A 25,890-nucleotide genomic window follows, 5' to 3' on the forward strand; every position below is an offset into this window, starting at 1 on the left:
TAATCAGGCCAGGGGGGAAACAGACCTGTTCTTTGCTCCTGTTCATGCATATCTATCAAAATGAAGCTCTATGTTTCCTGCCAAAGTCTAAGCACCAAAAACGAAGTAATTGTATCAATACATTTCTCCTAATTGTCTTTTCTTTTCATTTCAGTTTTTCAGATCGAGCTTGGATTTAAATATGACTGAAAAACATTTGACATCTCAGCACTCTAAAACTTAACCCTAAAGAGGCAGAGCATGCTTCAGTGGGGCCAAATCTAACAACCCTGCAAAGAAGAGTGGGACAAAACCCTTTAACTTTATCTGATTCTTTATATTTAATATTCTTATTTTATTTTAGGGGGGATGCATTTCATTCTCAAGCTTCAGTAAAAAAAAAGTCACAAGTATACCCTTAAAAGTCATTGCAAATTGAAAGTATTTTCTTAATCTCTTTAAACCATTGAATATAAAATTGAGAGTTGGTGCAACAGGCTTTATATTATGTTTAAGTGCATGCATACTGGATGTCATTTCCATATTCTGCAGGCAGGGAGGCAGTGAGGGGAGGTGGACCTGCTGAGGTTAAATAGATGCTGCTGCACACTTTCACTCTGCTCCATTCACATGTCTGGATCGGAGGTCTGTGGCGCTAATCCTCTTAAATCCTGGTCAGACTGAGGCGGAGCAAAAGCAAGCATTTAGTTTCCTTTCAGCTCAGTTTCACTGTGGCGGGACGCGCAGAGCGCATGGACTCTCCCGTTTAAACAAACATAAACAAAACTTCAACATGATGTGTGTGGGGGGGATTCTGTAGAGTAGCTGCCTGTGGAGACGGCGCGCTCAGAAGGGGGACCAGATGCGGCTCTTGCCATGGCTGCTGCCGGGAAGCAGAGCTTTCAGGTGGCGTTGATCTGGCTGTGCGTCGCTCAGCTGACCGCAGGTAGGCTGCTTGTCTCCGTGTGCATCTAAAACATGTCATTATCAGGCTGCTACTTGAATAATTTACTGTATATGGATGTTTCTGCAAATCTCTGGTTTAAAAAACCCCACATAATTATAATGATATTAATAATACTTTGGTCTTTATTCTTCATATATGCCCAGAGTTTTTCATTGAAGGATTTATTATTTAATACAATTTCTCTGTCAGCAAACCTGATTTAATATATTCTTTATTAAGCTGAAGATTAATAATGTTTTTATTTCTGTTGCATAACATGACAAGCCAAATGGGAAAAGAATCCAACTTTTGAAAATCCCTTTGAAATAAATATCACTGAATTAAAAAAGAAGAAGTTATTTATAGTTTCTTGGATGTCATGTTTAGAAATTCACATTTTTTTTTTAATTTAAATTTTGTGCATGCTGCTCTTAGAGACTCTTCATACTACAAGAAAGAACAGACGATGGATGAAATTATAAGCAGTTAAATACAGTAAACTTGATGAGGAAGTTTATCTTGTCATCAGAAACAGTAAACTCACCTGCAAACGCCTTCATCTTTTCATCACCAAGTCATGTCAAGTGTACACAACATCTATTCTTCTACAGGATGTTTGGTGGGAAACCAGGGGGAAAAAAACTTTTTCTGTCAATAATCAGAAGTGCAAAGTTGTGGTGTGTTTTGGTCTGATGTAATTAAGATATATTTTCTTTAAAAAAAAAGAAAACTTTGTGGAAAAATATGCAGGAAAAAGAGAAAAAGTTGCAGTTGTTTATCAGGAAAGCTTTTCCTCACCTGGAAAACTGTATTTCCCAGCTAAATATTTTTATATTCAAGAAAATAAGATGTTTTTTGATTACCCTGAAAGGATTCCAGGTGATACAGAACTATCCTAATATGGTACGGAAAGTTTATGACTGTTTATTCTTTGATATGAGTTAAAGATGACCTATCTGTGATCAATAGGAATGGAAAAGAAAGTTTTATTTATGTTTCTATCACTTTATAGTATCTGTTTTTGTTTGTTTTATCCTACGCTTCTCTTTTCTCTCTGGTTTTTTAATAAGGATGTTACAACCTCACTGCCTCTGCTGTTGGCTGGATTTGCTCTTTTTTTGTCACTTTGGTCTAAATTTAGTCCAGGATCTCGCAAACAAACAAATGAGGCATTTCTAACAAGTGTATAATAAGGTGTTTCTTACAACTCTAAAGCTTTTGCTCCTCCTTATGGAAACGAGGTTCAGACTCCCAGAAAAATAGAAAAAATTCTTTCTTACTGACTTTTAGCAATGTCTTTATTATTTGTGTTTTTTTTGTTTGTTTTTTAATTATATATATTTTTTGCTAATTATATTTTTTGCATACTGTAGATTCCTGGACAGAAAATGAAAAATAAAGAGAAAAACAAAAATGCACACACATTCCAGCCTAGGCACTTGAAAACCAGAACCTGTATTTTAAGAGAACAAGGAGGTGAAACTAAAATCAGTGTCCGCAACAAATGTCTAGTTGTAAAAAATGTTGTCTTGTTTTGCTAAATTCGGCTTTGCAGCATGGAAATAAAAGGAGTGGCATTTCTGAGTACATTAAAATATGTAAAAGGAGAGAAGAGGCGTATAGAAACTGAGGACAGTGTGGGAAATATAGACTGGAGGAGAATTTAGGAATGAAAATAAGATGGGAGTTTTGTTGGAAGCTGGACTTTGTTATTATCATATTATACAGTCTGAGGTTCACTCAGGCTGTGGTGACTGTTATAGTAAAGCTATAGCTCAAACACGAGGATTGTGGATACATTAAACACATTGTTTTCCTTAAAAAGATGCTGGAGTGACTAAAATTTTACGCTGAAACCAGAGAAACCACAGACATTGGTAGACGGTATACTTAAGTTCAATGTATATCATTTTGAGTACAGGAGTAGATTTTTGAGCAGAAGTAAATACAATATGATTTTAAGTGGCCCGCCTGCCATAAATTAAGATGTGAGGAAAAAAACAATACAAACAACCTATTTGGAATTTAGGGAATAACAAGCTTTTTCACTTACAGAAATAATTTAGCTGCAAAATCGAACGTTCTTGACAAGCTTGTTACTAAGCAACCCAAACAAAATATTGGCTGCCTTTTTGAGAGTTTCTATTTTTGCTAATATTCTTTAACAATTTATATTTCTAAAGAAAGATACCCAGAGAAAAACAAATTGCACTTTTCAAATCATTTCATCTCTCAAGGGAAAAGGCTTTTAAAACTGGACTGGGACTTCTTGAATGTAACTGGCCCATTTGGTAAGTCTTAAATTCACTGTGGTTTTTAACATTTTTTGGCAAGCGGAGTTCAGTCACACTATCCACACCCAGGCCTCACTTCTCTCTGACCTGTAGAGTTCATGAGTAATTGAAACAAAACATGTCTGATGCTATAAAGTAGACTAGATGATCAACACATAACACCAGATCCAAAGAAATTCTGTATCTATAACTCTGTAAAGAGTTCAAAGCCATCTGGAGGCTTCTTGAAACACAGAGTGACTATCTACACATAGAGAAAACATGCAATAAGGGTGACCTTTCTGAGGAGGGAATAATTAATCAAAATTACTCCAAGAATGGGGATGGTGACTCATTCAGGTACTCACAAAAAGCCTAGTTTCACAATCAACAATCTCACTGTGTAGAAAACCTTTTTGATGATCCTCTAGACTTTATTGACTCTATAGTTTTTCTGTAAAATTATGATTAATGGTGGGATACTATGGAGGGTTTGTGACCTGGCATGTGTGGCTTAACCCGCCCCAAAAATCATCTCAAAACGTACTGTGAAACATGGCGATGGTACTATGTCTGGGACTACTTTGCACCTTAAATGCTGGGATAATTGCTGTAATTAATTGAATCTAACTAATTAAAAAGTGGATTGACAGTCATCCTAAAAGCCTCACAGTAATGAATTTGAATGAGCTGAAATATTTACCGATAAGAAAAAAAGGAGCTAAATAAGGGGCTAAATACTTTTATCACTGCACTGTTTGATGCAAATGAGACTATAATCTGACATTTTCCAACCAGCCTTATCCTCTGACATAAGCCTATTTTTTTCCTGATCTATGGAGGTTTTTCTGTTTTTAAAGGATCTTATTAAGTTTTTAAACTGTAAATCAGTCATTGGGCTCAGTAATACATATCGATAATTAAAATAGTTTATATTATCTTTGGGATCCTACTGCTAATTCTGTGTACTCTATATGCAGTCATAAGCCGCAATGCTTATTATATGTGCAATAAGGGCAGTTGCCCAGGCCGGCAACAAGTTTCCTGCACATTTTTCCAGATAATAATTAATAAAAAGAAACAGCAACAAAAAAACACCTATGAGTGTTTTGTTGCTTTTAAGCAGTTGTAAACAGTGGAAAGTTTTCTTGTTTGTAAAGTATTGTTTTTGCTGTACATGGACAGACTAGTTTACAGGACTGTGCTAAATATTATCTTGCACCAGAATCTCTCAAAATCTTCTGCATTTTAATTAATCAGGGCTCATTCATACAAGAGCTGGTCCTGACAAGATGATAAAACTTATATCTTCTCCTATAACATTTTAATAGATTGGAGCATCCAGAGACAAGGATCTATGACCATAAATCGATGCTCAGTTTTGTCCGGAGTCCTTTGCTTCTCCATGCCATCTTCTTTTTAGTGAATCTCACAGGTTCCCTGTAGGATTCATTAGTCAGTTTATTTATAAATCACCTCCAGCAAAAAAGCTCAATAAAAGTGAACATGCTAGAGGATAAGAAGTACAAAAGCTTGACAGAAAAAGAATAAGCAGAATAAATAGTAAAGACAATATTCTGCCACAGGTAACCCCCATAGTTTATGAAGGAAATTTAACTATAGCAAGTGAAAATGCCACCTCTTTAGCTTTACAATTTATTATGGAACCAGCATAACCCCATCATATCTGAGTTTTCATCAGATGTAAGAGACTGATGGCCATCATAACATTTAACTTCTGAGTGTACCTGACTATTAAGTTATGAATTTGATATTTTTTTTACATCTAGCCTTTTCTGGCTCTCCTTTTTCTACTGTTAGTCTGACAAAATGCCATAAACTATGCAGAAGGTCCCACATTGTTACCTTGTAATTGTTTCATATGTTGATTTGGGGACAGTTTTTCTATTAAAACCTTGCCCACATTGCTCACCTGTAATGGGAAAACCACCCTTATAGAAATACGTTAAGCTGAAATCAAATGGTTTAAATATGGTTGGTACCAGTGGAAAAAGGCCAAAACAGGACAAACTACAGTGCATGCACAAATTTACAGTTTAAGAGAAAAAAAATACCCTGACATGCAAGTGGCCGTGGAGATAAAAGAACTTTGCACTGGGAGAATTGGAAACTGATAATGACACCTTGAAATCCATTATCTCGCATATCATGGTGACTTACACAATAGAATTATTGAATCAATATTAAGTCATATCATTAAAATATACGTTTATTCCAAAGAAGCAGCTAAGTAGGCTATGATACTAATACAAAGTACCATTTCAGAGGGATTCAAAGCAATAATTCAGATCCAGAATTCTTTAAAACATGTCCTATAGCACTTTCTAACAGTCGTCCTGCAGCCAATCAGAATCAAGTCATCAACCACACCATATAAGTTGGGTTTTGAAAACACAGCTGGACTTTTGAAGTGTTTTTCTCCACCAGAAAGGCTGTCATTCTGAGCATATCTGCTGTGAAGTCATCAGTTTTTAATTACCTAATACTTTAATGTGTTCCTATTAAGGCTGTCTTGATCTGATGTTGATTTTAGAAAATAGTCCAATATAAGCCATAAAGTGAATATTGCAATATATATAGACCAGCCTCTAAAATCAAGAGGGGTCTGGCCCCAGAGCTGTACTGTCAGGACCCAGAGCTGCACTGCTAGAACCCAGAGCTGCACTGTCAGGACCCAGAGCTGCACTGCCAGGACCCAGAACTGCACTGCCAGAACCCAGAGCTGCACTGTCAGGACCCAGAGCTGCACTGTCAGTACCCAGAGCTGCACTGCCAGAACCCAGAGCTGCACTGTCAGTACCCAGAGCTGCACTGTCAGGACCCAGAGCTGCACTGTCAGTACCCAGAGCTGCACTGCCAGAACCCAGAGCTGCACTGTCAGTACCCAGAGCTGCACTGTCAGGACCCAGAGCTGCACTGTCTGGACCAAGAGCTGCACTGTCTGGACCAAGAGCTGCACTGCTAGAACCCAGAGCTGCACTGTCAGGACCCAGAGCTGCACTGTCAGTACCCAGAGCTGCACTGTCAGGACCCAGAGCTGCACTGTCAGTACCCAGAGCTGCACTGCCAGAACCCAGAGCTGCACTGCTAGAACCCAGAGCTGCACTGTCAGGACCCAGAGCTGCACTGCCAGGACCCAGACCTGCACTGTCTGGACCAAGAGCTGCACTGTGAGGTCTGCTGAACTGTTAGAACTGGACGTTTATTCAAAGACTTTTAAAGTAAAAGTAAAGTTGATTCGAAGCCTTTCTAAAGTAAAAAAATAGTATCGATAAACTTCCAGTGAAGCTAGCTTCCTTTCACAAACAAGTGTTATGCTGGAAACTTATGTACATGCACAATTTTACTCCCCACTAAACCCCTATCTGGAATAATAGATATTTGCTACATAGAAATAAGTGTGTATATGGATCGCTGGATGGAAAAGGGCATTTGGTCTATAAGACATTTTCTGAACAACAATGGAGGTTGGCTGTCCTATGAGGATCTTTGCTTACTGTATAATTTTAACTGCTCCTATGCTGAGTTTAATACTGTCATAAACTCTAATCTCACAGCAAATATGTGCTGCGCGCTATTCCTGAAGGCTTTGAATACAACTTCCAGTATAAACTTCAGGTCCTGACAGTGCAGGAGATCCCATTTAGCAGGTCTGCAACAAAGGGTCCTGACCGTGCAGGTCTGCAGCCTGACTCTCTTGATAAAATCTCTGATATTAGAAAACTGTTAATAAAACTTTGTTTCTGTCTGCTTTGTTTAAAGTTTTTGTATCTTTTTCCTGATGTTTTTATATGTTCTTCTCTGTTTGATTAAAATCACTTCATCAATCCTTATCTATTATTCCACACTATAAAATAAGCACTAAAAATATTTATTATTAATGCCGATATAGTATCCGGTCAATATCGATCAATACTCGAAGGTGCATTATTGGTATTATGTTGGAAGTGAAAAAGTTGTTCTTAAACGGTACTCTTGATGTTCTTTCCACCTGACTCCAAATTTTGCTTGTATCCTTTGGTATCCTTGTTATCATTGCCTTTACGGTGAATTTTTAAAAAGCAGCATAAAAAATATTAATCCCTTTTAAGCCTACAGTCAAATAGCAAGATTTCATATTTTTTCTCTCAATCTTCAGAATCACCATCAGAAATACTTTAATAATCCCAGAAATTACTTTTGTTACACGCTCCAGTTACAGTTCTATATATATATATATATATATATATATATATATATATACCTAGCCACCTTTATTTTCTTTTACCTTTTCTCTTTAAAAAGGATAAGAGATGAGTAAAACCAGCTTAAACTGAAAACGCCCTTTTCTCAAATTCTAAATGTGATGAGGAATTGCTGCTACATAGCTGATTGTTGAGAAAAGCTTTAGAATAAAGTAAAGGAGTTTATTAAGCTTTAAAAATTCCCTCCCCTCATCTGACCTTAGCTTTAGATAAATGTCAGCAAGCCATAACATTCAGAAGCTAGTTAAGTAGGTGTATGTGTGAGGGTTTATGCGGATTATTTCCTTTCTTTATTCATTTACTGCCAGTTTTTACTCAGACTTTTTTGTGTTACTTCATTTAAAAAATCAACTTTTCTTGAAATTGGTATATTTTCAAATAAATGTATTGATTGTTTTTACAATGCATTCATCCATTTTCTTCCGCTTTATCCGGGGCCGTGTCACGGAGGTAGCAGTCTAGGCAGAGATGCCCAGACTTCCTGATCCACACACACCTCCTCCAGCTGGGGGGACCCTGAGGCGACACCAGGCCAGCTCAGAGACATAGTCTCTCCAGCCTGTCCTGGGCCTGTTTCTGGTTCATCCCTGTTTTCGCAATGATATGTCAAAATGTTCAGATAATTCAATAACATGTTTTGTATTTCTTACCCATTCATGTAACTGGATCAACCTTCCAATTGGCTTCGTTTGATGTTGTGCAACATTCATCCATTTTTTTCTAAGGTTTTCCTCGCAGCTCATCTCACTCATCAGTCATTCAGCAGCTTATCAAATAAAGCATGACAGCTCCAAGTAGAACACAAGATTATGTGGGTGTTAATCTAAGAGGCATTACTCTGGTTCCTCCACCTCCTGCCATTTAAGAGCTCAGATTTTCTTACATAACAGCGGGAGCAGCATTGAGTCTGGGAGGAAAACAGTTTTGTTGAAGGGGTTTTTTTCTGCGCAAATTATTGAATTACCCAATGGAGGGGAAAACGAGTCATAAAAGCAATCTGATTTCTGTATTTCAGGCCTGAAGTGCGTGTGCCCGCTGTGCGCCAACCACACCTGTGAGACGGCCGCAGATGGAGCCTGCTGGAACTCAGTGATGCTGATTGAAGGGAAGGAGGAGACAGTCAAATCCTGCCTCTCTCCCTCTGAGATGAAGGGTCAGGTTTTCTGCTACAGCTCCAGGAACGTCTCCAAGAGGAGCTGTTGCTTCACTGACTTCTGCAACAATGAGACTCTGCACTTGCACCGAGGTATAACCAGGGATTTGCTTCTTTAATCTGATGCTGGCTCTGGACCTGTTGGGTTTTAGGTCACTTTCACTTTTTTTAACCCTTTGTTACAATTTTATTTTTCAAGACAGAAACATAAAGCCCATTTTCTCCACAGTCTATTAGTCTCAGTTATGTTATTCAGCCAACAGAAGCACCGATCCACTCTGTGAGGGATTTCCCACTCATTCTGGTCACAGCCAGACGAGGTGGATGCTGATCCGCCTAGATCCTGTGACATAACAAAGCTGGCAGAGGTTAGGCGACGGCCCTCCCCCCCGGTTTATAAATAAACACTTTGTCAGGCGTGTTGTTTAGAACGTTTGCCTCTGCCTGGTGTAAAATGGCCTAAAGCACAGGGGGAATTTTTCACACCTCTGGAGTTCAATAGAAAACTAAGAGGTGGGTTTATCTTATACTGTGTCAATCTGTTGCCTTTTGGCTTCAATTTGATACACAGGCGCTCAGCTTTGTTGTTGCTTCATTTAAAATCCTTAAATCATCAATAACTTCAAACATATTTCTTAAAATTGGAATTTAAAATTGGATTAATTAGAGTCAACCTCAGTGTGATTTAATCTAAGCATAAATACAGCAGTTCTGTGAAAGGTTTATTTGGAAATATGAATAAATTAATGGCACTGAGGTATAAAATGTAAGATTTAACTAATCAAATCTGATTCTCATGGAAAAGTGGAAACAAGGAGGCCACTCTATGAAATATGGCAGCATAATGCTTTACATAAGCAGGTGCAGGGAAGCTAGTTGTGGTTGTGGGGAACACAGATGGAGCTAAAAAGTGTCAGAGGCTGAGATGAGCCAACATTCAGGCACTGAACAACCAAATCCTCACTATCAAATAGTTAAAAATCAAACCGTACTCATGAGTTAATGGTAGACCTAAAACCAATGCAATATTTGAAAATTTATGTTTAGAACCTTTCGGCCTTTGAACATTTTGCAAAATGAAAGGGCAAAAATGTTTATAAATATGGAAAGCTGGTGGAGAGATACCATAAAAATTAGCTGCAATGAAAGATGATTCTACAAACTATGGACTCAGGCTGACAACAAACAGACATCTATTTGTAACAGATATTGAAATATTTCCTTCCAATTCATTGTTATGCAACACTTTAAATTATCTTAAGACGTGAAATCCAATTAATTAAATGTAGCTTTGTGGACAAAACATTAAAAAGAGGACATTTTTAAGAAGGGTAAATTTTTCTGCAATGCATTCCAAGTTGTCTAAAAATGGATAATTGTTTTTTTTACATTGGTGTGCCTCTGCAACTGTGAATCTCATCTTTTTCTGGTTGTATTTGTAACATAAATAGCAACAAAACTTAAGAATGTATGCATAACATTACCTCAAAGTCTAGTATAACATATTTGTAAAGTTGTGATTGATGAAGATACACAATACAGTTGAATTTCTGCAGTTTATGAGCTTGTTTATGGCTGCATGATTTAAAGATTATATGTAGAAAGCGTTTTAGATAGCCTAAAATATCCTTGATAAGGACACTGTTAAAACTAGAGAGATAAAGTGTTTTTAAAGATTACAAGAAGTTTAAATATTTAAAGACCCAACTTTTGTTCCAGCATCGTATATCTGCAATAAAACCTACAGGAATATATATTTTTAAAGAAAGATCTACACATTTCAAACTTTGAAGCTATATTTTCAGTTAGTGAATAAAAAGACGCTTAACTGACCAACAAATCTTTTAAATATACAAGTTAAAGTTTGAGACCAAAGTAAACTGCATCAAACCAGGACTCCCTAATATATGGATACAAATATTTGTGGTTTATTTGCTAGCATAAGAATATTACTTATTTTTAGATTCCTTAGAAATAAAAAGAAAACTTCAGTGTTGATAAAGAATACCTCAAAATATAGGAGTGGTAAGTTCTTTAATGGCCCACTAACGTGCAGCATATTTATTACAGAAATGAATGTCAGTTGGTGTATAAGGTTGTTGGGGTCAGGACCCCGAGGCGACGATGGTATTGACTCTGAATGAGGACAACCAAATCAATGCGTTTCATTGTGCTGTTGAATAGAAAACATGTAGTCACATAGTCTGTGATCTATGCAAGCAGAAAACATAGGAGGGCATTTTCAATGTGGATTGGAAAACTTTGTTTCATTTTTTTGTTCACTTGTATCTATTTGCAAGCATTTTTTAAGGAGCCTGTCTCTTAGCTAGACATTCACTTGATCATAAGGTCTTATTCTACAGGGAAAGAGGAGAGTGAACTCTTGGTTTGCATCATGTCTGCTGTGCTTCACTTAGAGCCCCATTTGGCAGGACATAAATTGGGTCGAAGGGGAAAGATGTCTTAGGAAACTGTGGCTGAGTTCACAGTTGATTTGCACATAATAAATGTTTGAGAATCTGCTGGTGAGGACAATTCAGGCTCATGAAACCTGAAAGCGCTCTACTATAGCTGGAGTTGGATATGAATTAAATAACAACATGTTCATAGATTTGTAGATAATCAATTTCTTACTTCAGTATTTTCACCAAAGCTTTTTCTCAGACAAAAGACTGTATACTGGTATTAATATTAGGTTATAACCAGGAACTTCAGTGGATTTGGGGTAAATTTGTGTAATAGGTCAATTAAAAGCAGTGTGTAGTATTGTGTATTTTTTAATATATATACATATATAAATAATCCAGATAGTGTGGCAAGTAGCCATGTAAAGAACACAGTTAACAGGTAGAAAAAGGAACTCTGGTCAGATGGAATTTAAACCTTTTTTTAGATGCAAAACACTATTTTGGTAGAAAACTAACACAGCACCTCACCCTGAATACACCATACATTAGGTGAAACATGTTAGTGGGTTCATCATGCTGTGAAGATGTTTATTTTTCTTTAGCAGAGGCAGTAAGCTGCTCAGAGTTTTTGGGGAGATGGATAGAGCTTAATACAAGGCAGACCTTGAAAAACATCTGTTAGAGGATGTCATTTTATTGTCTGTAAATTAATTTTATCACAGTACCCACCTGCTCATCCATTTTCGATGGTTCCCAGGTTTCCTCCATCCTCCCACAGACACAATGAAGGTTGCAGACAGAATTGCCAAATTACTTTGTGTTACTCACATTTGTACAACAAGGCCTCTTAGTGCACTTCTTTTTAATCAGTGATCACCACAAACTCCACAAAAATGGATGCATTTTAGTTAAAATGATTAAAATATGTTTTGCTTTCTACAGAGTGAATTTTATTGGTGCTAAAAGCCTCTTTATTCCCCTTGATTAAAAGCATTTATGCATATTGATTAAATGCTTTGGTTCTCAGGGTAAATGGGGATTTGGCCCAAAGAGCCGATGCATTTACAAAATGAGTTTCCACTTCTAAAAATTAAGACATCTCTTAGTAGTTATGCAGCTGTTTCCTGAGTTTTCAAAGAATGTTAACAGCTACTTTGACTCTAAGATTTTCAATACGAGAGTGAATTTGAGCTACAGTTGCGTGTTATGTAGTGTTTTATAGCAATATTAAGTCCCAAACAACTCCCAATTAGCTACATCACCACCAGGGGGAGTAAAGAGACAAGGATCTCAAATGCAAATCCAAGTTTATAGTTATTGTTTTCCTGTTAAATCAAACCAGCCTTTAATGATTCGTTAAAATGCGAATAATGCTGCTCCTTATGTGTGCTCTATCAGAGAGGCCTGCAGAGGAGCCAGTCTGGAGCAGGCTGCAGCTCACTGTGGTCATCCTGGTGCCCTCCTGCTTGCTGTTTGTTGGGATCCTGCTGGGTGTGTGCGTCGTGCAGGGACACCGTTGTGCCTACAGCCGAGCCAACAGGCAAGACTCTGAGGAGCCTTTGGATGATCAGATGCTGATGTCTCCTGATAAATGTCTCCAAGATCTGATTTATGACATGAGCACCTCTGGTTCAGGGTCAGGTGAGAGGAATCCTACTTTTTTTCAAAAGATCACTAGCTTGACAATTGGAGTTTATTTTTAACTATTCATGTAAATAGTTTATAGTTACAATCAAAACACTTTATCTCTTTTTATAGTATTACATGTGATAGAAAAACACCAAATGATGCATATTTGTGAATTTGCTTGAAAGATTTAGTAAATAAATGCCAATAATATATAATCATGGAATCTGACACCACCATTGTTTTCTTTTATTGTATGTTCGAAACATTACAAATCACCTGAAGAATACAGAAAACTAAAAAGGAAAACAAGGGTGGTCTAATAATTTTTTTCCCCCATAACTGTACACATAATTGCAGCATATATTTTTTCCCAATGCTCTAGAACCACATTTCACAGCTATTACAGCCCCAAGTCTCTGTCTACCAACTAGAGATTGAAACAATTTTCTTAAAAAGAAAATAAATCATTTTCAATATGATTTTTCCAGTTTTGCTACAGATTTTTATTGGATTTAGTTCTGGACATTGACTGGGTTGTTTGAAGACATATATGCTTTGCTTTAAACCATTCAGTTTAGTGTCACAGTCCGACTGGAAGGTGAACTTCCACCTCAATTTTAAATCCTACAGTTTCTAACAGTTATTCTTCTAGAATTTGGCTTTATTTCCCTTTATTAACTCTTCCTTTTTCTACTGGAAAAATAATTTCCTTAGCAAGATGCTGCCACCACCATGCTGCACAGTTATGTTGTGTTCAGATCGACATGGCATGGTAGTTTTCCTACACACATAGAGCTTTGCAACTAGTGCTCCTTTCTTGTGTTCACTGCATCTCCGTTTAATTTGTTTCTGCCATACATCCATAAACACTGACTTTTGAAGTGGAGTGACTAAAAGATACACCCACCTAAGCTATGAACCTCTGCAGCTCCTCCAGGGCTTCTGTAATGAAGACTCTTTTAATCCTTTCTGGCCTCTTGTGCCATGCTCTGAAAATTACTGTCAGTTTGGGATATTGTTACATAAAAGCGGGTTGTCATATTTATTTTATTGTGCAAATCCAGCATCATTGAGTCTTTAAAAGGGCCTGTAACAGCTGTCTAAATAAAATATTTGATTTCTTTATTTCATTTAGAAAAAGCCATGTTGTTATGATTTTAATAATATGTATTTAACAGTTTTAGCGACTTTGTACACTTAAAAAACATAATTATGCCTCTACTTTATTACATATTCCTTTCTTGGCTCTTGAGGGTTGGATAAATTGCCATGATGGCCCAGATTTGGGTTTATGATGCTATTTGTTTACTGACATTTCTGTAGCAAAACTCTGAAGCCTTTACACAACAGCTTAATTTGTTTTTGATAATAAATTACACACAGGCCGACTTTGTTGACTAATTAGGAGAATTTTAAAAGCCATTTCTTGCATCATGTTCTGTTATGGATAACAGGTCAAAGGATTAATAATTACTGTAAGCAAAACTTTTAAATAATATGAGATGTATCTTTTAGGGCTACCGCTGTTGGTGCAGAGGACCATTGCTCGGACCATAGTCCTGCAGGAGACCATCGGAAAAGGTCGCTTTGGCGAGGTGTGGCGTGGCAAATGGCGGGGAGAGGATGTAGCTGTGAAGATCTTCTCCTCCCGTGATGAGCGGTCCTGGTTCCGGGAAGCAGAGATTTATCAGACCATCATGCTCAGGCATGAAAATATACTGGGCTTCATTGCTGCTGATAACAAAGGTATCAGATTAACAAGTTTAGAGCAAGAACAAATTACATCTGTAGCCTGAATATGTTGACATTTCACAGCATATCTTGCTGTTATCTGCAGATAATGGTTCATGGACCCAGCTCTGGTTGGTGTCAGAGTATCATGAGCATGGCTCCCTGTATGATTACCTGAACAGGTACACAGTCTCGGTGGAGGGCATGATCAGTCTGGCTCTGTCTGTAGCCAGCGGGCTGGCTCACCTTCACATGGAAATCATCGGCACACAAGGTAACATTTTTCTTTGCTATCCCTTTGTAAAACCTGGAGCTTGCATTTATCTCCTCAAAGAGGAATTCAGTAAAAACAATTTTAAAGAAACCATTAATGATTCACTTAGTTCCAATTTCATGTACTGCTTTGCTTGATCTGAGTGTTAAAAGATAATAATAAAAAAAACAGCATCTCTTTGTGCTTTAATGCTTGCTATATATTGTAGGTACTTAATTTCCTTTTTTCTGAGTTTTTGAAGAGGCAGTGACTTACTCTGAGGATGCACCATCTAGTTTTTGTGAATATATAGCACCATAAAATTTTTTGAGGGGTTAAAAACAGGTGAAGCTTTTTAAAAGAAATGCTTCTTTTACTCTATAGAATAACGCTGCACTGCTTAACTGCTTAACATTTAAAATCTAGTTTGTGGGCATTTTATTAGCGGGGGGAAAGTCAGATATTGAGAAATGGGTTTTGTAATTGAATTCTATATAAACCAATGCAAGTCATAATTGCTTCCTCCCATACAAAGTACAACATAGTAAGCAACAAAAAGCAATTTGCTCACAGTGTGATAAAGGCAGTGAAACTGTAGCAGGATGCATCTGGCTGTATTAAGCTAGTTTTTATACCAAATAAAATGACCCTAAAGATACACCTCATGTTTTTGTCTTTGTTGCTTCTAGGAAAGCCTGCAATCGCTCACCGAGATCTGAAGTCTAAAAATGTCCTGGTTAAGAGGAATGGGACGGCAGTGATCGCAGATTTGGGCTTAGCTGTTAAACACGATTCCAGCACAAATACTATTGACATACCATCCAACCACAGGGTGGGAACAAAGAGGTTAGAACAATTCACTTAACAGCTTCAAAACAAACTGCAGTGAGTGGGAAGTGTTTGCTTGGTTAACTAACATGTTATAAAAGAAGAGAAAAAGACAAAAGAAAAAGAAAAGAGTTTTTAGTTAGCACCAATAAAGCTTTATTGAATATGGATACAAACTAAAAACCCTGATAACTCAGAATTACAAGAATGACTAAAACACAGTTTTAAAAACCCAAAAGCATTTCTTAGAATGCAGCTTCTCAAACTCTGCTATTAGTTCTTTATCGCACCCTAGAGGTATGCCTGAGTCATGACATTCACAGGACAACCAAGAATGACTGTGGGTTTTCTAAAAGTATTAACAACATCTGAGTTGTTTTACTCTCTGATTTTATATACTCAAGACAAAGTAATAAGCATCCACCAAGTGAGTCAACATATATCCTGTGCAGCAAAGCTAACAAGTAACTAGTTACATTTAACTGAGCCAATTTTAGAAGTTTTACTTAAATTTCTTCTTTTTACTTAGGCATTATTTTTTATGAAGTATCAGTGAATACAAGCTTGTTTTGAACAAAATGCCTCAGACAAATATAAAACATAATAGTTTTATCTTATAATGAGTGGTCTTGTCTCTGCACAAGCTGTAATATTGTTATTTCTATCTGCTGAGCCTCCTGCTGCTATCCAGTTATTAATCAAATAAATATCAACAGATTCGCAAATCATCAGTTGCAGCCCTACTTGCAATAATGTTATTTGTTTTATTTCTTTATTCTGGTCCATAAAATACCCGAAATAGTACTGAATTTTATATGTTTGTCTGCCATGTAACATGATCTTTAGATATTAGACAAAATACTTTGTAACCGTTTTAACAAATAATTTATACTTCTTACTTGATTTCTTGTCATGCTATTTTTATTTTAATACTATGTTAAAATCCATTTTACTCTTCTTGCGGTTACTGTAGCCAGGTCTGCTATTTGGTGGCAGTGTATTTTGTCTTTGTTTTTCCCCCCTATGTTAAAAGGATTTAATCACTTTGTTTTCTGCAGGTACATGGCTCCAGAGATCCTGGATGAGTCGATCAATATGAACAACTTTGAATCATTTAAGAGGGCAGACATCTACTCTCTTGGCTTAGTTTTCTGGGAATTAGCCAGAAGATGTTCTGTAAGAGGTATGTTAAACCCAGCACTTCCATACCCTCTCCTCAGTCATTTGTGTATGAGTATCAGCAGAAATACGCTATAGCTAAATAATCAGAAAAACAGTAATCCAATTCCCTATAAAACACATGACGGTTGTATAATTTCCTCCTGTTTAAACTCCCTTAGGACTTCATGAAGACTTTCAGCTGCCTTATTATGACATGGTGCCTTCTGATCCGTCAATTGAGGACATGAAAAGGGTTGTTTGTGATCAGAAACTCAGACCAAACATTCCCAACCAGTGGCAGAGCTGTGAGGTGAGAGAACATTTATTGCAATGCTGACCCTCATTTTTTATTTATTTATTTATTTTTTGTGTGTCTTGATTTGCAAATACAGTATAAATCTGGGAATAGTTGTCGAGGAGCTAGATGATAGCTTTTGCTTCTTCTTATCACTTATGGCAAAAGATAGACTTTTGCCATAAGGTTTCACTTGGAAATTTTATTGAAAATTATTTTGTATACAAAGGACATTGAGATGAGGTGAGAAAGAAAGAGGGGATAAGAACTAAGGGGAGAGAGAAAGAGAGAGAAATGAACAGAAACAGCAACAAAAAAAAAAAGAACACAGAAGATATACAGTAATCCTAGAAGTACACTTCCAGACCTGTATGGGACAAGGGGGACAAGAGAGACATAACAACATAGAAAAAACAATAAAACAGACAAGCAATTTAATTATCACAAAAGCTTCAAGAGTAGCGGGTATCCCTTAGATATCCATTTGTGTTGAATGCAAAACCTACGGGGATTACACAATAAAATCAGCAGGAGGCAGAGTTGAAATTAAGGCTGAAATGGTTGGTACAAAGAGGTAAAAAAAAATGGTATGGCAAAGCAGCACGGCGTAGGGTGCAAGTAGATGAACCAACTAAGTATGACCATCAGGTATAAGTGGAAAGGCCAAGGTGTATTAGATGTCTCCTTCCGAATAGCTCAGATTGTGCCTCTTACCTCCTGTTTCTAGCTTCTATCTATCTCTGGGCTGCTATGCTGAATTGCTACGGCCTTACAGACATGATTACGTAAAATACAGATACATGAATGATGCTTGTCAAATTGCTCTGCTGATCTAAACTGTCATCTCTCATTTATGTAATTTTTGATTCTGGATTATTTTTCCTGCTATAAATAATCAAAATTGTTGAATATTTATTGAAAAAAGGCAACCATATAACATTCAATATATGGCTGAATCTCAATTAGGCTATGTCTAATGCATGAATATGCTTTGATCTCAGTTTCATCCTCTGCTTACCTGGCACTTGGTCTTGGGAGCTACATTTTCAGAAGTCTCAGCAGAGACTCCAAGATTTCCCTCCCACAGGTATCTCCTCAAGCTCTGCTTGTTAAGGCCTGAGGAGTTTCCTGGCCAGCTGAGAGACATACCGTAGTCTCTTCAGCGTGTCCTCAGTGCATCCCTTGGTCAACTCCCAGTGGGATGTACCTGGAACACCTCAGGGGAAGGCGTCCATTGGGGGTTCCGAAACAAATGTCTGAGCCACCGCATGTGACAGAGAGGCTGCTCCAAGCCTCTCTGACTAGCCACCCTGCATTTCAGCCAATTGTTTCCAGGATTGTGTTCTTTCATTCATGCTGACGACTGCCAGCTTTATTTGCCATGAAAGAAAATCAGCAGAACCCTACCTAAACCTCTACTGAACTGCTTAGGTAACGTCAACATTTCTTCGGCTTCTTTTAAACCTAAGGGTGTTTTCAAACATCTTTACTGAGCAGTGTGGCTCAGAAGGTTAAAATGATACAATATGTACTTTTTCAGTTAGTACAGTTGCTTTCACACCAGCTTTTTGTCACTTTGAACCAAGCTCCACATTACTTGGAAAATATCATGTCCCCATGATGAATGACAAGATACTGATCCAATCAAAATTTAGATAGACCTAAAGGTGCAGGTGTGAATATACCCTAAGTTGAGATCTTTGCCTCTTGGCTCAGCTCTCTCTTCATTACAACATACCAGTGCAGTGTCTTCATTATAGCAACACCAACACTACAGTAATTAATTTATCAGCTTCATTTTCCCCTCACTCATGAACAGTACCCTAACATACTTGAACTCCTCCACTTAAGAGAGGAACTCTCCTCCTACCTAAAGAGGTAGGACGAGATTTTACAGAGTTAAATTTTTTTGGATGAGAACCATGGCCTCAGACTTGGAGAATCCTATTCTTATCCTGGCTGCCTCACACTCAACTGTGTACCGCCTCATTGCATGATGTATGTAGACCTTGGCAGGAGGGAGCCAGTAGAACCACTTCATCCGCTAAAAGCAGGGAGGAAACTCACTGGTTCCCAAACCAGAACATCCTTCCGCCCTTGGCTGTGCCTTCAAATCCTGTCCATAAAGATTAAGAACAAGCCCAGTGACAGAGGGCAGCCCTGTCACAGTACAAAATGCACAAGGAACAGATCTGACTTATTACCGTCAATGCAGACAAAACTCCTGCTCTGCTTGTACCGCAACTGGCCTACAGGGCACCACAAGGGACACAGAATTCCTTCTCCAGCACCCTCAAGCACATTATAGTGTTCCAAGGTCGGGACGAGAACCACACTGAAACCTCTTAAAGCCAAGGTGCGACAATCAGCCTGACTCTCCTCTCCAGCACCCTGGCAAAGGCCTTCTTGGGAGGCTGAGAAATGTGATCCCTCTACAGTTGGAACACACCCTTCCTCCCCCCCCCGCCCTTTTATAGAGAACCACAACCCCAGTCTCCCAGTACAGAGTCACTGTTCCAGACACATGATGTTGAAGAGGTGTGTTAACTATGGTTGCCCAACAACAGCCAAAGACCTAAGGTACTCAGGAGGGATCTCATCCACACCTTAGGTCAATGACTGGCAGTGACACACTTGCCCTCACATTAGCTGCTTGCTGCCTCAGGTGTGCCACTAGCCAATCAGACTAAGCAGGAAATCTTCTTCAATTTGACCAGACCCCCTACTGCCAGTCCACCCCCAGGTTCAGGGGTTGCCACCACGATAGGCACCACAGACCTTATAGCCACAGATACGTTGACATTAGAGGCAGAGAATGCAGTTAACTCAGACTCCATGCAACCAGAATCTAAAAGAAGCTCCCTGAAAGTGTGAGTTGAATATATCCCTGACCCCAGACTCTATCAGACCTTCACTACTCTCTTTGCAGATGCAGTTTAGGTGTTGGTGGATCAGATCACTGAAGTTTTTACCTCTAACATGTCCCCAATCCTATTTGCAATGGCCCCTCATTGTTCCCCCGGAAGTGGTGGACTCTATCAGACCTTCACTACTCTCTTTGCAGATGCAGTTTAGGTGTTGTTGGATCAGATCACTGAAGTTTTTACCACTAACATGTCCGCAATCCTATTTGCAATGGCCCCTCATTGTTCCCCCGGAAGTGGTGGGCGCATTGGGGGATGGGCTTACGTTGTTCCTTCAGGCTACAGGCTGTGGCACCCACCAATTAACCCTGACCCCAGGCCTTGCTCCAGGGTAACGTTCCAGCTCCACCATACTGTACAATGTCACATCCCTCTTGTTCTTGGTTATCATTAGGACATTTTAACTGCTCTTTGTTTGACCCCAGAGCATGTTTGATTTGGGGCATTTAAGCTTCTGACCGCATAGCCTCTTGGATCATGTGATCACTGAAACCCCTCCACTACATTAGCATTTGAGGAGGGTTATGATTTGATCTAAAGCAGGTAATAGCCCCCTTTGCTATTGAAAATTCACACAGTGCCAAAGCATGTTTCAATAGAATTTTTTTCAAGGTAATTTAATTTTCCCAATGCGTAACTTTCATGGGTATGTGGATCTAGTCTGGGGATAAATACTTTGAAAATACTTCTGGATTGTTGAAAGTACAGAGATGTGAGCAGCAAGATACACTGAAATGTATTGTACTACCATAGTGACAGTTATTTCTAAAAATTAGTACTTTTATATTTTAAATTAGTTACAAAAGTATCTTTATGAATTTTCATAATTGTTTTGTAGTGAGTGAAAGTAGACCTCAAAATTTCATCAGTTCAGTCAGTTTACCAAGACAGAGTCTACTTTGAAATGTCCTGCTGGAGTTTTCGGAGCGGGAGAGCTGCATATTGTTGAAGCTTGTCTGGTTATGCTGTATGGTTGGAATGGGTTTTCCTCTATAAGCTTTGCCTATTGTTGGCAACTCTAATCCCCAGATTCCGCCCAGCTCATGTACGCTGTGCGGAGTACTTGCCAGTCATATTAATCAATATGTGCTGTTCCACATCCAACTGTACTCCTCCACACGTCAGCAGTCATATATGTCTTCTTCTTCCTTCACCCTCAAAATACAGAGCCAAGCTTTTTTTTGCTCCGCTCCGGTCCGGCAAGGTCAAGATATGCAATTGCAATCGTACCAAATAAGAAAAAGAACATCAAGAAGGTTTGTTAAATTAAAATATAGTAACATCAGATCAGTAACTCCCAATTAGAGCATAATTCTTATATATTCCCCAAAACTAAGACCGTACATAGAATAATGGATGCAAACTACTGGTACTTCAACATACCAGGAAGCAGATTTCTCATCTCGATAAAAATCTTTATTTTAGGGGGCTTAAAAGTTTAATCAAATCCAGTCAAAACAACTTCCAACAGCGCATCTAAAACTTCAAGGGAAACTTCTTATCACAGGCATGGATGAACAGATGCTGAGTTTTGAAGTAAATAACAAACATAGTTCATACAAACCATGTTTGATCTTAGTTATCCCTGTTACAAAAATCCACAGCAAAAAGAAAATAGCTGGGCAGAAATTGCACATATACTGAGTGCTGATGGGAACTTTTTTAATATGTCATATTAAATTAAGCGTTCATTTCCGCATGTTACATGTACATGTACATGCTCTCGTCGAACTCTGAGGAAATCGGAGCGGAGCAACACTGGAGGAACCGCAGAGGCTGTAGGCTTTGCTTTGTGCAGGCAGTCTGGAGCGGGGTGGTTGCAGAGGTTGTGGGATTTCGGTGTGATCGTCATTTCCCACTAACTGTTATCCATTTGTGGTGGCTCAATTAGAGATATAAAGGATTTAGTGTAAACAAATACCACCGTTAATCTATTCTCAAAGTTGGTTTGGCAGCTGGGACTATATTAATGGTAACTTCCAGGCTTGAATTTGTAGTGTGTTTACAGCAGGTAAATATCTCTCATTGAAACCAAGGTCCAGTCATGATGCTCTTAATTTATACAATTCAAAAAACAGGGATATGCTTGTTCTGTCAGGGTTGTGTGAAGGTTTCTAGGACCCAAATGCAGAGAGGAGTTGGCACAGATGAGTTTGGATGATTTAATTAAAGTCCAAGAGGCAAATAATACAAAAATACTGAAAACCAAACAAAAACCAATAACATCAGGGAAAATACTTGAGAGAAGCTATAGCCTAGAAGGCAACAAAACAAACTTCTACAACACGCAAGAAACCAGCACTGAATGAAGGCTCTGGTGCTCTTTTAAGCCCAGCACTATGATTAGAAAGATTATTTTTACCTGTGTAGGTTACACAAGTTCTCCACAAAGATCCTCTATAGTAGAGATTCACAACTCGCACTAAACCACACACAGGAACCCTGTGGTGCCAATGTTAACACTTACAACTTTAACCTCTAGATATTTTTATCTTAAACAACCCTCTTTAACAAAAAACCCGGGTAAAATGGTGATGTTTTCCCCATATTGACATTACCCAGCAGCTCTTGCGGCTACTCCAGCCTCACAGGACATTACATTTACTTATTATTTAGGTACCACGCACATATCATCCTTACCTTATTTTATTTTTACCCTCATCTTATTTTATTCTTAGATCTCCTTTGTACTTGCAGTCTTATTTTTCTCTCTTCTGTAAAAAGTTGCACTGCAAAAAAAATCCCCACAAAGGATTAATAAAGTAATTCTGATTCTGATTCACTGAAAAACTCACTTTCCTTAAAAACAATTTTATGTTAAGCTAAAATTGTAGATTATGAACTTATAAAGTGGTTTTATCCAAATAGCTCAGCAGGAGAAGCCACAGTTCCAGGTTTGAATGCTGTTTCCCAAAAGCTTCTCCTTTCCTTATAGCCTATAAATTTTTTTTACTTTACATGAACATTTACAGCTTTAAATCATAGCTTCAAATTGTATACTACAATTCATTTTCTGTTTCTTTGTTGTTGTTATTCTATAAATACAATTTCTACTAAGCACTCTGTACTATAGATATCTAAATTTGAAGTTTACTGCTAAGTGTGTTTATTAGTTGATGTTTCAAAGCAACAACTTTGGTTAAATTCAGGTTAGAAAACAATTTATATAAAATATTTATGACGCTTTATTCAGTATTTCAACTTAAGAGACCTGTTGCTCCTACTAGGGGCTACAGTAGCCTTGGATGAAGGAATTTCAAGCCTTCAAATCGGAGGGTTGCCGACTCAAGCCCTGGCTTCGGCTCTCGGTGTCGTTGTGTCCTCGGGCAAGACATTTCATTAGCATTGCCTACTGATTGTGGTGGAGGGATTGGTGGCTCCAGTGTTTGGCTCCTCGCTTCTGTCAGTGAGCCCCAGAGCAGCTGTGGCTAAAATGTAGCTTACCATTATGAGTGTGTGCATGAATGGGTGAATGACTGAGTGTAGTGTAAAGTGCTTTGGTCAGGTCCTCTGACTTGGAAAATCGCTATATAGGTACAGTCCATTTTCCATTTACTGGGTAAAAAAACAACAACAAAAGATGAGCTTTTTAGTAAGACTTTCCTTGTTTTTATTTGTCTTTATTTTATGACCACCTTCTGGACTTAAGGTGTAGTGCATTTGTCTTCCCTAATACGCTATTAGGAAATATGATAATAATTTCCAAAAGAACAAAAAAGATGTGGGGTTGAACATTATTGTTAACAATTAAACTAAATTACTTGAGGTTGGTGCTTGTAAAAGTACAAGATGCTTAAATGTTTCATGGTACTACAACCAATCGTTTACCACATGTGGGTAAATACGTTACTTTGAAGTAGGTAAATAGGTTGCATATGCATACTTTTACTAGTACACTTTATTTGATTCGGTAGGAGCTCACTATTGACTTATTGCTTTGAATCAAGAGTACTGAAGCAAAATCACAACTTACTCTCAATAATTGTAAGTGATCACCTCCGAATTTTTAATGTTTGATTAGAAATCAGGTTGCATCATTTACTAAACTTTTTTTGCTGTTTCAAATTAATTTGGGCATGTTTCATTAACACTATTTAAGGCCATGCTTATTTTCTCATACAAGATGTCATTTCAGTAACGTTATCTTGTCATTTTACCAGGCCCTGCGTGTGTTGGGAAGATTGATGAGAGAGTGCTGGTATGCCAATCCTTCTGCGCGACTAACGGCACTTCGAGTCAAGAAAACTGTGGCTCAGCTGTCGGCTATCAAAGACATCAAAGACTAGTTTCGCTCGCTTGCAGGTCATCACTGGTGTTGACACTGGTGTCATGGAATAAACTTGGAGAAAATAGACTCTGCTTTTCAGCAGGAAACCACAACCTGTGTTTGTTGCCAAACGATAAAAAAAAAATGGGGAGTCTGTCGAATCTTCGAACATAGACATCTAGGCAACTGACTTCTCATTCAGCTGTAGTTAGGTAGAGAGACCCATGTTATGTTAAATGTGATTATTTTGCTACCTCAGTATCTGAAGTGCCCAAAGCTTGAAGTTGCACAATTTTTTGTTTTTGTTTCATTGCTTATGGAGATATACACCCCATTCGACACGTGTTTTACCAACACACATACAGATTTTCCTGGAAAATATGAAATATTTTTGCACGATTATAATATCTCTTTTGTATACACTTTCCTGAAGGTTTGGTAAAGGGAACTGTCTTTTTACAAATGGAAGAGACAACCAGAGTATATATAAGCCTTTTAGAAAATGTAAACTTTGAAGTTAATCAGAATATTTATTGCAGAGCTCTCAGGAAGGAAATCTGAAAATGTTTTAACTTAAGGGAAAATTCTATTTTTTAGGGGGAGTGTTGCAGTCAAATGTAGCATTAGAGTTCTTACCCAGCAAAGTGAAGTTTTTAACCACAAACAAAAATTTAAAATGAGCAAGGAAAAAAACACACCAAAAATTAATGTTAAAGAATTACATTATAATTTTTTGTCTTTATTTTATGAATATTATCATATAAAACAATACATATTTACTCTCATGTCAAATGAATAAAGTTGGTTAACAATATTTTTTTTATAAATTAAACCTTGAAAAATGTCTCATTGGTATTGACTTTATCAGACATTCTTTTGTGAAAATGTGAATGTTGACTGGCATGTTAAAGGATAATGAAGTGACCAAAGTGGCTCTATAGACTAAAGTACTTTCCTTATCACAACCCACTGACTTTCACCTTGATTTTACAGCATGATTGTAGCATCTAACTATTTCATATTCAAACTGCAAAAGAAGTTTGAGTGAAGTCTGATTAGGAATCTTTAGCTTATAGCTTTTAATTGGGGTTCAGGAGGACTAACAAAACTTCTTTTCTTTCTAAAATGGCAACATTTTACTCATTCCAGGAGCAAACCGTATAATATTTTTGGAGAAAAAGCAACTGGAACCATACAGTCACAAAACAATTAGGACATCCTAGTTGATAATCTTTAAAGTAACTGTTTGCATATCTTTTTTTATTTTTTATTTATGGATTACAAACAGGTAAACACAAAATATCTATTGTGTTTTCTGTATTACACAAAGGATAACAAAAATGTGTACAGTAGTCTGAGGAAAATGCACCCTACCCCAAAATCACTAGTTTTAGTCTTTTTTCAGTGAGAAGTTTCATCTACCAGCCTGTGAGTAAGGTTAGTCTCACTCTTCTCTATTAGCTGTGAGATACCTGTGGCGTTTCTATCATATTCATCTCCTTTCAAGTCACCCCACCGTTTCTTAATAGTCTTAAGGTTGACCAAGGACTTTCCTGTTCTTTCTTCTGAGCCAGTCTTTGGGTTATTTACTGGTATTTTTTGGTTTATTGTTATGTTTCAGCTCCCAAATCTGCTTCAGCTTGTATTTGTTTCCAATTATTGGCTTTTATTTTCCTCAAGAACCCACTGATGCATGGTAAAACTTCTGGTGGACATCATGGTGAACTGGCCAGGGTCAGATACGACAGCTAATATGACGCGTCTTATCTTGTAAGGCT

At 37.8% G+C, this 25,890-nt stretch overlaps 1 protein-coding gene across 1 annotated transcript; it reads left to right on the top strand.

Moving 5' to 3' along the window:
- The first annotated feature begins 590 nt into the window (after positions 1–590).
- Positions 591–25,276, top strand: LOC119783868 (activin receptor type-1C). Its single transcript, XM_038285570.1, has 9 exons — positions 591–925; positions 8,479–8,709; positions 12,423–12,665; positions 14,169–14,399; positions 14,491–14,658; positions 15,327–15,483; positions 16,524–16,648; positions 16,806–16,936; positions 24,006–25,276. The coding sequence occupies exons 1-9, from the start codon at positions 856–858 to the stop codon at positions 24,129–24,131; spliced, it is 1,482 nt and encodes a 493-aa protein (XP_038141498.1). The 5' UTR covers positions 591–855; the 3' UTR covers positions 24,132–25,276.
- Positions 25,277–25,890: the final 614 nt, after the last annotated feature.

The sequence above is a fragment of the Cyprinodon tularosa genome, unplaced genomic scaffold, assembly GCF_016077235.1.
Source record: "Cyprinodon tularosa strain WSP-4 unplaced genomic scaffold, ASM1607723v1 ctg212, whole genome shotgun sequence".
NCBI classification, from domain to species: Eukaryota; Metazoa; Chordata; class Actinopteri; order Cyprinodontiformes; family Cyprinodontidae; genus Cyprinodon; species Cyprinodon tularosa.

What these genes read in the sequence shown, in the direction of transcription:
- LOC119783868 (XM_038285570.1), top strand. Translation starts at nt 856, where the DNA reads ATGGCTGCTGCCGGGAAGCAGAGCTTTCAGGTGGCGTTGATCTGGCTG. An exon ending in CGTCGCTCAGCTGACCGCAG is followed by an intron (nt 926 to 8,478) that starts GTAGGCTGCTTG and finishes TCTGTATTTCAG; the next exon opens with GCCTGAAGTGCGTGTGCCCG. An exon ending in CACCTCTGGTTCAGGGTCAG is followed by an intron (nt 12,666 to 14,168) that starts GTGAGAGGAATC and finishes TGTATCTTTTAG; the next exon opens with GGCTACCGCTGTTGGTGCAG.